Source organism: Natator depressus, chromosome 6 (genome assembly GCF_965152275.1).
Source record: "Natator depressus isolate rNatDep1 chromosome 6, rNatDep2.hap1, whole genome shotgun sequence".
Taxonomy (NCBI): Eukaryota; Metazoa; Chordata; order Testudines; family Cheloniidae; genus Natator; species Natator depressus.
This window is the reverse complement of record NC_134239.1, coordinates 35,624,635-35,636,707: the sequence shown is the minus strand read 5'-3', so window position 1 is coordinate 35,636,707 and position 12,073 is coordinate 35,624,635. Positions and strand designations below refer to the sequence as shown.

At 35.2% G+C, this 12,073-nt stretch overlaps 1 protein-coding gene across 5 annotated transcripts in view; it reads left to right on the top strand.

The window, feature by feature from the left end:
* IRAG1 (inositol 1,4,5-triphosphate receptor associated 1) overlaps positions 1 to 12,073 on the top strand; it is a 136,424-nt gene that overhangs the window by 72,738 nt on the left and 51,613 nt on the right. For 3 of the 5 annotated variants that reach the window (XM_074955052.1, XM_074955050.1, XM_074955051.1), the window contains 2 exons: positions 7,110 to 7,210; positions 10,482 to 10,552. In XM_074955052.1, coding sequence (XP_074811153.1) covers positions 7,110 to 7,210; positions 10,482 to 10,552 — 172 coding nt within the window. The remainder of the gene's footprint in view (positions 1 to 7,109; positions 7,211 to 10,481; positions 10,553 to 12,073) is intronic. The other 2 variants (XM_074955055.1, XM_074955053.1) reach the window with 1 other exon arrangement.

Sequence of the window (12,073 nt, the reverse complement as noted above, 5' to 3'; positions counted from 1 at the left end):
AGTATTTTGGCAAGACCCAACAGGGTCCAGCCACAGTTGCAATGTTTGTCCTCACTTGAGTACAAGGACTGCTCTTGATTAATAGTATTTGGCTCTGTGACAAAGGGCTCTGTGACTCCTTCCCATACATGCAACCATGTATCTCATGGGCTAGGGGTGAGCTTTGCACCACCTTAAAGGGTGTGCTGTCTGAATTATACTCAAAATATACATGATGACCTAGATTAGGTTACTTTAATCTGCCCTAAAATCTTGAATTCAATGATTTTTGAAAAAACAAACCTCTTATTTCGGTTCCTAAATATGGATTTAAGCACCTAATTTTAGTCACCTGTTTTTAAAAATCTCAGTTGCAATCCTGACATGGTCCAAAAGGTTTTACCCTTTGTTTATACCAGCTTTATAAAGATCACTAAGGTGTGCATGTGTAGGGGGCCTGATCCTGCTCACACTGAAGTCAATGGTAGTTTTGTCATTGACTTCCATGTAAGTAGAATTAAACCTGAAAACTGATATAGGCGTGTGCTATTCATTCAGTAAACAGGGCATGAAGATAGCTCTTTCACAAATATTAATAAACAGGGTTCTATAATATCTGATCATAATAGTTTCAAGCAACATCAGCATTGCCATTGCAGTCTCATATTACAATAATTAGGGTTTCTAGGTTTTAGCATTTATTTTTCCAAATATTCAGGCAATATATTTCTTTAAGTTTAAATCTGCACATAATTTTCTTAGCATGTTTTTATTTTTCTGAATTCTCACTCCCCTATGATCACCAACATGGAACGGCCTGTGTGTGACATCTAAATGAGAGTTATGGTCATGGAGATGAGCTGTGTGAATTACATTTTATTTAATTTATTTATTTATTTATTTATTTTTAAGTAAAAACTCCTGTCTACCAGCAAGTCAAAATTTTGGTGCCTGTTTTTAAGTAATAACTTTGAACTTAAAATGGAAGCCTTAGCCAAAATTTATTTTATCAATTGACATTTGTCATCTTGGTTTTAATCATATGTCATTTGGGAGGGAGGGTTTTATAGGTTCACTTGCAATAATGTCACGTATTTTAGCTTTATACCATTTTGAAGCTATTATTGATTTGTTTGAATTTACCAGATGAATAAATGTATTCAACAAAAACAAAATGTGACACTTGAGGAAAATTTATTTATTAAAAAATTAAGTGGCATACTTAATGGCTAGCAACTTGAGAATTGCTGAGATCAGAGTATATTTTATTCCATGTTAGTTGTACGCTTGCCCACTGGGTAAATATGTTTGTAATGACTTTGTTTACTACATTGCATTTTTAAGATAACCTCATGGAGAAATTAAAAAGCAAGTGACTGATTGAAAGAAAGGTATCAAAGTATTCTTTTTAGAATTATTTTTAATTGTTTCAAATGAAGAAGTAGTCATTTTGTAGCCTGAATGTCAGAAACGTTTTTGTTTTATTTTGACATTACCCCTAATTTTGGAATGTGGATTTCAGCTCCGTGAAACTGAATACCACATCTTCTAAAGACACAAATCAGTTTTGTCAGGAGGACTTTCATTGATCTGTGTATTTTGAGTAGACACTGATGAAGTAGTTCTAATATTTTAACCCTAAATTTTACAGATTTAAACCTATCTTCTGATTAGTCATATGTCTTTGTTATAAATTAAGGTTACTTCATTGAGCACAGTTGGAACAAATACAGCATTTCACTCAGAGCCAATTTGAATTTACAGAATAGAAAAGCACATGTGAATCTCTGCCATGTATATACCATATAACATGTTGTTTTAGAAACATTCAGAAGTATTGAGAGCCAAATTCCGCTGAATCCATTGCTCATTGAAGTCAATGGTAAGTCTCCTTTGGGTCAGGCTTTCAGTTATTGGGGTGTAATTGAGGGGAAATTTGGCCCTCAAAAAACTTACATATTATATAGCTGTATTGTATTGTAACTATGCTATAGAAATCTTATTTTAATTAGTTCAGAAAGTATTTCAGTAGAATTGTCTTTGAATTAAGAATCATTAGGGTGGTATTTTCTGGCAAATGCTTTCTCCACTTAATCCTGGTCAGTGTCTTCTTGGTAGGAGTCCCCCAAATTAATCTCCTAATTGTTTCTACTGAAAAGTGAAGATACAGCAAGTTATTCTATTGCTCTGGTAGATTTGTTCCTTCAGAATACAGGGAAGAAAGTACCATTCACTTGTGTGCAACTTTAACTCCAGCTAGAAATATTACCAGTATTGCAGAGCGGTGTGTTCCATTCATTTTTTCCTAAAATACAAATAAACCTTGTTGCCACTTCTAAAATGAGCCTACACTCTCTTTTATCAGTATAGTTTTCTGTGAATTGAGGCTTTTCAAACTTATTTACTTGATTAGCGTCAGGAGTAACAATAATCCATTTGTTCATGAAAATACTCAAAGTGTGCAGTGAATTCTTCCTTTTTTCTCTTTATATTTGCATAGACTATAACACTACTTACCATTTACATAATGCCTTTTTATCTTCAAAGCATTTTACAAACATGAATTAATCTTTGTAACTTCCCAATTATGGAGGAAAGTAGTACGTGAATTTCCCAGATGGAGAAACTGAGTCAGATGTTAAGTGGATTGTCTAAAGAGTTGTAATTAGAATTCATGTGGTTTTTAATGCTCGTCCCTAATGCTCTGAGTTACTATGCTAATCCTCCATCTGTATTTGGCTCTACTTGTATGGGCATATGTTTACATTGAATATTTCTTCTAACATCGTTCTTCTCCATATGTAACTGATTGTTTTGCATTTTTAAAAATGTTGATACAATTTTTGCTAATTTGAAGCAGTCTTCCTCCTTAATATTGAACAGAATAAGTCTTTCAGTTGTCCTCTATCAAGAAAAAAGAATTTCAGAAATACATAACTATCCAACAGTATATAGATGATGTTTGGCTGACAACCTAATGTACTTGACAGTTATTTAAATATGGGTAAAGGGCATAATCTTTTTGACTATGTATGGGAAATCCACAGGTCTTAATTCCAAATCCATTCTTTGCACTTTTTCTAGCAATATCATCACCAGTAGATAGTACACAGGAAACGGCCTCCACAACTCCAGTGTCCACTTCTCAACTTTTGGCATTACTCCCAGCTCTCCAGTATAGGTCATGGGCAGAGACAATAGAAATTTACAGTTGCTAAAAGTTGTGGGTGTAGGTTCCTCCAACAGTTCTTACCATATTTTTCTAGAAAGAAGTGTCTAAATCCTAGTACCAGGATGACTCAATTAGATTTTTAATTATTGATCTTGGACCAAAGCTACTGTGTTAGGATCATGCATGACCTTGATTCACAGTAGATCTCCAACAGATAACAATGGGAATTTTATACAAAGGTTGAGGGTAAATATGACCTTTATATAATAAAGATAATGACACATTTACTCATTTGTGGCGGGGTGGGCTGTAAACTGGAATTACCCCTGTTGAAGTCTGTTGAAAGAGACTTGTGGAACAAAGTGTTGAAATCAATAAAAATACTTGTGAAGGTACTATTCAGCATGATTTAAAGGTGACAGAATGGAGTCCTTATTTAATAAAACTAATGCTGTATTCTGCATTGCTAATTGTAAAAAAAACTTATGAAGGGCACTGCTAAGACCATTATTATTTCTGCCATTGTTTTCTATGGCTATTTGTAAGTTCAGTTATCCAATTTGCATGTATATGAAAATTACTTGTGCAGTCGCATGATTAACTTCTTTGGAAATTGAATCCTTAAAATATAGCCAGTGGGCATCAGAATCAAAACCCATTTTCTAAAAAAAAATAAAATAATCCATTTGTATGAAAATGAAAGCTTTCTGTGGGATCTGACTCTATTATGCTGCTGGAATAAGACATTAAGTAAACTGGGGGGTTGACACCCCTAGGTCTAGCATCTAAGGTATCATTTCTAAAAATGGTGTATCTGGCCCTTCGGACTGTACAGAAAACTTCACAATGCAAACCAGTGCCATGTTGTCATCTTTAATGTGCAGACAACAGGTGGAAATTATATTGCACCAAGAGACATGTGAATTTTCTCTCTATATATCATAATAGTGTATCAGCCTTCAAGTTTATTTATGACCGTTGTTAATTCACATAACAGGTACATGTTATCCGGCAGATGCATATGTCCCGTGCAGACAGATACTGTGCTGTTTCATTTGTTTAAAAAGATATTCCATAGAAACTGCTGTCATTATGTACATGTTAAAGAACAGATAAAGGGAATGAAACAGCAAATTGGGACAGCTGGATTCAGTTCTGGTATTGATTTATAAGACCCAGGTAATTTTTTTTAATCAAACAAAAAATGAACTCTGCTAATTTAGTAGGTTCATGGTTTTTTTAAAAACGAATTGCTATCCTAACCTTTTTTTACAGGATTAACTGGAATGTGGAGGAATTTGGTTTTTTGTGGAGAAGAAGAAAGCTTTATAATACAGTTCTCATTTTTTCCTACAAAATCCATGTAAAACATCAACAGATTTCCCGTTTGTTAGATATGGATAACCTTAACTAGCTTTCTTCAAAACTGCAGCCGCCACCTCTACTTATTGGGAGTTCCTTATAAAATATTTTAGTATGAAATTTGTGTCAGAAATATTTCTGTGCTGATTTGAAAGAAGGATTTTTCCCCCCCTAGGGCAAAATTTTCATGCAGCCACAAACCAGCATCTCATTTTGCACCCTCATAAAAATGAGTGCTCACCTGTTTTCTCCAAGTTATTGGTTGTGCACCCACTTTTGCCGGTGCAGTCCATGGTACATTTAGAAATGGAGGCTGCATAATTGCCTGATTTGCATGAACAAAGGCTAGTTTACACACCCAAAAGCAGGATGTTGTGATTACTATACACAGGCAGTGAGTGCGCATCTGTCACATTGTATAAGGCTTTAAAAATTTGACCTTCAACACTGACACCTACTAGAGAGACAAGGTGAGTGAGGTAATGTCTTTTATTGGGCCAATTTCTGTTGTTGAAAGAGAGAAGCTTTTCAGCCACAGAGAACTGTTCTTATTCCCGTCTGGGAAGGGTACTCAGAGTGTCACAGCTAAATACAAGGTGAAACGGATTGTTTAGCAAATGAAGCTAACACATTCTAAAAGACCATTCAAGGTGAAGTGGTCTGTAAACAGCTCTGCAGTTATAGGGTTAGTAGTTACAGATTATTATAATAATCCATAAATCCAGTGTGTTTATTAAGACCATGATTTTCAGTGTCTAGCAAAATTATGAATTTAAGCTCCAAAGGTTGTCTTTTGAAGGAGATATTGTGCAGGGCTCCTATGAGAATGAGGACTGAGAGATCAGGTATAAAGTGATCACTTTGTGAAAAGTGTTCGCACCCGGGGGATATGGCATTTTGTCTCTTATCATTTTTCTATATGAGTTAATTTGAGAGCATAGTGATTGTCTGGTTTCACCGATAGTTGTTACTGGGGCATATAGTGCACTGGAGGAGGTACACCACGTGCAGCGAAAGGCGTGTGTAGGATCCAGGGAACTTGAAAGGTGTGTTGTAGGAGGTTTTGATCATCATAGCAGTGGAGATATGTGTGCAGGTTTTGCATCTCTTGTTATGGCAGGGCCTGGTGCCACTTTGAGTTGGTGTGTCCTGGCCTGTGGGAAGCTTGCTTCTGATAATGAACTTGGCCTTCAGAAACAACTACCCATCCATCAGCCTCTGCTTAGAAAACACACACACCAGTATCAACTTCCTGGACACGATCAGCTTCAATAATGGATTCCTACAGACAACTATATACAAGAAACCCATGGATCAGCACCCTTACCTTCACAGATCCAGTAACTGCCCCAAACACACCAAGAAATCTATTATCTACAGCCTGGCATTCAGATACAACAGAATATGCTCTGAGGAGAAAGTCCGGGATACACACCTTAACACATTTAAAACCGCCTTCATCAAACCCACCTCCAACCACACACTCTTATCATCCCACACTGGAACCCATATGGGTTATCATTAAACAAATACAACTCATTCTCTATGGAGACCACATCCTGAAAGAAATTTTTCCTGAACCCCCTTTTCTGGTCTTCAAACAACGCCCAACCTTGCCAAGCTCTTTATCGGAACTAGCTCCCCACAGACCCGGAAATAGCAATTCAAAGCAGCAACAGACCCGGAAATAGCAATTCAAAGCAGCAACAGACCTCCCATAACAAATGCAAAACATATATCCACAGCTATGGTGACCCCCACAACATACCTTTCAAGATCCATGGGTATCTTTCCCAGACCTGAAGAAGAGCTCTATAAGCTCAAAAGTGTGTATCCAGTAAAAAAAAAAAATTATCTCATCCACCTTGTCTCTCTGATATCCTGGAACCAATACCACTACACCAACACTGCAAACTGACACAGACTGTCATGTAACCTTTTTCAAATGACATACTGTATTTATTAAAATATCTGGCTGTTGTAAAATCTGATAAGTCCCACTATATTTGGTTACAACAAGCACTGCTAATTCATGTTGATGTGTGATAGGGAAATAGAAAGCAAGCAATAAAACAACCTGAAAATAGTAGTTTCTATATACTGAAACAAATTGTCGTTGCTGCTAATTGGAGTTTTGCACCTAATTTAACCCACCATTGTAAAGGATCCATTCTTCCCCTTTTCTTACATGCAGCTTTCATTAACTTCAATGGGATTTACACCTTGAGCTTCAAGGGGAATGCACAGATTACTCATAATGTGCCTCAGCACCTCTGTGGGACTGATCCTGAGAGTCCTTGTAAAAGCCAGCCATTTACTGATTTTACTTTGTGCAGGGACTGCTAACATCAGGCCCTATGTGAAGAAATTGCATGTCAATAACTAGCCATCATTTCTCCTCAATAGTTGAAGTTAAGGATCGGTTTCATTATCCGTTGTGTTTGAAGGACATTTAACTCATATATTGTTGAACCATGTTCATCTTTTCTCCTGGTAAATTGACAGCGAAATACATTTTATATTCCATATACAGCATCATTTTTCAGTGTTTTAAATTTTTGTTTAACTACATTTTTATTTGTCACAAACTATTCAGGATGCTACTGTTGAAGGGACAACATGCAGTACACCTTCTATTGTTCTTCCAGAGAATGCTGTTACGCCAGATGTAGAAATTGATAAAAATCTGGTTAACAGGTACTACATATAATACATGTGTTACCAGATTATACATAACCGGTATAATAATTCCAAGATATACGTTTCAGAGAATCTGTTTTGAAATTTACTTAATTTTAAAGAAATCGGCATTTTATTTTTATTTGTAACTAGATATGTTGTCTCTACAGTAAAATGACTATTTTTAACATAAGGAGGTGGCATTATAGAGATATCATAATTGGTACCAAAGGAATAGGTTTTTTACACATGACTCAGTTCTGCGACCTAACTCTGGGAATAATCCAAATGAAATCTGTAGGAGTTTGACATGAATAAGGACTGCAAAATACATGCATGAAGTTTACATGCATTTGCTAATCTTCCAGATTAACATAATTTAAATTTTGAGCAAACATGAGATTAAAACAACTATGTAAATAGATTTTTCACATAATTTGGACCCAGTTTGACAACTGTTACTCATGGGAGCAGGCCTTCCTCATGTGAGTAACTCCAGTGTAGTCTTGTGAGTAAAGGTTGCTGCCTCTGTCCTTTTGGCATGTGATGGAGTGTCCTGGAACCCTCTGCCCTTGTGCAGTGCATGCAGGGACCTGGAATAATTGTGCAAGGACTAGTCCTTCCACACACTTTATTGCATGCACAGTATTCCAAGCCCTTTGACCCTGCATCAGCTTTCGGTATGACCACCAGGGGAGCACAAATTGGGCAGCTTAGGAAGGGATTGTACCTCAGGAGAAAGGCACAATTCTTCCCTGAGCTCCTCATGGGGCAGTATACCCCCTAGACCAGTGGTTCTTAACCTTTACTGCAGCCTGCACCCTTTTGTTCTCAAAATATGTTCTCGCACCCCTTATCAAAAATCAAAATATGTTCTTGCACCCCTTATAAAAAATTGTTGAAGTAAGTCAGTTCTTTATACCTAGATATATTTTTGTTTGTATATTATAGTAATCGTTTAAAAATGTATAATGTTAATAAATACATAGGTTTGATGAAACAAAGTAGTTGTACTTACGTGCCTGTGCTTAATTTGTGTTTTCGATGATTTAGCTTCTAAAAAAATCTGGCATGTCTCACACCCCCAGAAAGGGTATCTCGCACCCCAGGTTAAGAACCACTGCCCTAGTCAGTTCAATGGCTAAATCCCACATTCTAGTCCACTAGTTGTAGTTGTGGGGTCAAATCCTACTGATTTTACTCACACGAGTGAATATTGGCGTATGGAAGGTGAGGAGTATTTGGTCCAAAATGGAAATATGTTTTTTTTTGTTAAAATCCTTAATATATATTGTTCCTTCTTTGTTAGCTCATACTCCTGTAGCTTAAGTGTGTATAGAATGCATAGTTTGAATCTGATTATTCCACTTCTTTTTTGTTATCCAACTAATTAGAATGCTGTTTTAAATTATGCCTGCTAGTATTATATCCTAGCACCACGAAGAAAAGTTTATATATGTTAGCAGTCATTCATATTAAATAGAACCTGTAACCTACTTTGCAAGAACTATGTTATGTATGCAACACAATATTTTGTACTTAGAAAAATCAAGACCATTCCATTTATCTGAAGTTTAAATTAGTAAAGAATTCAAAACCAATAAATTAACCAAAAAAGAAAGTACCAATTTAAGCAGAAGTTGTATTTATAGTATGTAAGAACAATATAGTAACAAGGCTTAACTGTAATGGAAAGTAATTTCCAAAGGAAATCGAGTAAACTAAAAATACTTTGCAAGTTGTACTAACAACCTTTGCAAATACTTTATTTAATTTTATTCTTATATTTTGCATTTTATGTTTTCATGCATTGCTGAAAGTGCTTATGATTTCTCTTGGCATATTTAGTTGATGACACATTTGTTAGATGCACTCTTATTTCCAGTCTTGTGTACATTATCTTCAGTATTGAATAAATTATTAAAACTTACACCATTATAACTATCAACATCAATAACTACTATTGTGTATAGTTTCATTACCATATGCATTGTGGGAAAGCTTGTATCACTGCAGATTTCCCGGTGCAAGGCATTATTTAGTAAACTTGTGTTGGCAATAAAGGAAATAGTCTTATTTCTTATTACCAAAGTGTGGGAAATCTTCAGAATACTGGCAAAACCATTTGTTTTCTTTTAAAGAATTTGAGTTGGCTGGTAACCTGAGTGAGACCACATTCATTTCAAAATAACCATCAAACAGTTAACAAATGGTCATAGCTCTATGTAACAGATCTTTGAACTAATGAAATGGAAGAGATAAATTCCAGATTCTGGCCCCAGTTCAACACATGTTCATGCTAAACTTCAAACACATTAATAATACCGTCACTATTCAGCAAAGCACTTAAACATTGAGGTCAATGGGATGTATGTACTACTTAAAGTTAAGCACATGCTTAAATACGTTGTTGAACAGGGATAGGATTATCAATATGATTAAAGATAAATATGTGTTTACATCTTTGCTGAATCAGGACCATTATTATCAGACCTTTGAGCTACCCAGTTCCTCATCTAGACATAGCTTAGAATACGTAGCTTAAAATCTATTTAAAATCATTCATTTTTTTTAATCTCAGAGAAAACAAACAATCATAACGAATTATCAGTTTACACACATTGGAAAGTATTTCTTGCCATGAACCACATTTACATCAGTCTTAGATCATAACACTGAACTTAAAAGGTGCAGCTTTTGTTGAAAAACTTCCACCAGTTGAGAGTGATTTTTGCAATACACTGCTTCCTTAATTTCTCCCTGTATCAGAGGAATCTCAGCAAAACAAGAATTGGGGGGGGGGGGTTTAACCCAACTCCCATTGAAGTCAAAGGGAATCTTTTCATTGATTATTAATTGGATCAACCTTTACTGAAAAGAACCAGCCATGTAAACACTTTTCAATAAAGCAAGTTCAGAACTTTGAAGAGAGGGTGTTTGCCTGTCTTTTCCCAGATTTTGGAAAATGTAAAATGTCTAAAACATAAAATTTGTATAATTAACTTTTATGGGAAAAATAATACAAACCTTTATCAGCTTGAGCATACTGTTTCTTTTTTCTTTCTTTTTTTTACATTCTGAGACAAATAGTTAATTGGATATCAAATTGTGATTTGGGGGGAGAGGGAGAGTTAGTTATTTTTATATTGTATTTTTCCAAAAGGCATACCAGTAAATTAGAAAATGTTATTTTTGTAGAAATTTCTGTCAGTGAATATATATGATAAAAGCATTATTTTAATTTCTTCCTTGTTGCTTACTGCTATGTTTTGTTTTGTTTTGTCCCTAGACCACATAGTCCTCACCTGAGACATTCTAACCGACACACTAGGACTTCCGTTACTTCACTGACTTCAGTTGGTAAGAAATAGTTCTGCTAATGTTAATGTTTTCTTCCCCAAAACAAAATCTGACATGTTCAAATAAGATTTAAATAGATCTCCACTGGAATAGCATAAGATATTGACTTCAGTGGAACCACCCCAATATACATCAGTGGAGAATCTGGCCCACAGAAATTAGAATGACTGTATAATGCCCTCTTCTGTATACAGTGAGTATAATGTATGCACAGAAAATACTTGATGGTATAGCAGGATAAATTATCACCCTGAGCTTAAGATGTCTGCATTACAAATGCTGAATAATACACAGAAAAGACACCTGAGCAGAGCTAGGGAAATACATATCTTCTAGCACCTCAAAATACAGTAATAAAATAAAACAGAGTTTACTTCTTTTCTTATAAGGCTGGAGCTATATCTTCTTAGAAACTCCTGTTTTGTGAAAATTATTGTACAGTAGTTCTATTTTTTCATTCCTTGTGCAGAATCAGAAATCAAATTAAAAGGGAAAAAAAACTTCACGAACAGTTATCTGTCAAAATATTCAGGTCAATTAAGGTATCAGCTATTTAAACATTTTAATGAAAATTAGCACATTCTTTAGGTGGAGATTTTGATGCCCTTCCTTGCAATGAGTACCTTACTCCATGAAAAGTACCATTGACTTCAGTGTGGCTACTTATGGAATAATGTATTTACTCAGTAGGAATAAAGGTGATAGAATCTGACCATTATTATACGTATATGCATTTGGCAAACTTCCCAAAGTTTGGAAATGAAATGCTGGCCCTACTGAAGTCAGTGGCAAAACTTCCATTGACTTCAGTAGGACCAGGATTTCATCCCATGTCTGTCTGTATCTGGATTGTTGCTGCAGACCCATCTCTATTTACAACATCCTTCATTTGCCAGTACAAAATGTACGGAATTATAGGCATGATTACACTAAAGTACGAAAAGATAAAGGAATAAACAGACATGAGCTACTACCTAAAGAAGGAAAGAAAGAAAAACTTCAGAAGTCCAGACCCAATTACACAACAGATAAAATGGTTTATGTAAAATTAAGTTTATATATTGAAATACATTTAAAATGTTTCATTCTTATTGTACTTTAATAGTCAAGATTCTGGTTTGATGTTTTCAGTTTATTTTATAGTTTATATTAAAATGATGAGTATATGATTTCATTAAGAAAAATCCAAGCAATTTATTTAGGCAGATTTGTTTTTCTAAAACTATGTTTGGAGCTGTTTTTAAAATAGCATGGTATGTGGTGGCTCAAGACATGTGAAGTCAGACATAATCAAATATGTGAGAAAGCAAGCAAACTATGGCACTACTGAAATTAAACTTTAAAATGCCTAGAAATCTAAGTGGACTGGAAAACCCTGTACCATATATAATAGACCTACATGCTAGCTAGATCAACAGCGGCACCCAAGTCATGCATACACTATGAGATGCCATTGTTTGGTGAGAAAATGAGAATGCTGAACTAAGAAAATGAAAATTGTTTGGTGAGAAGTCAGTTCCC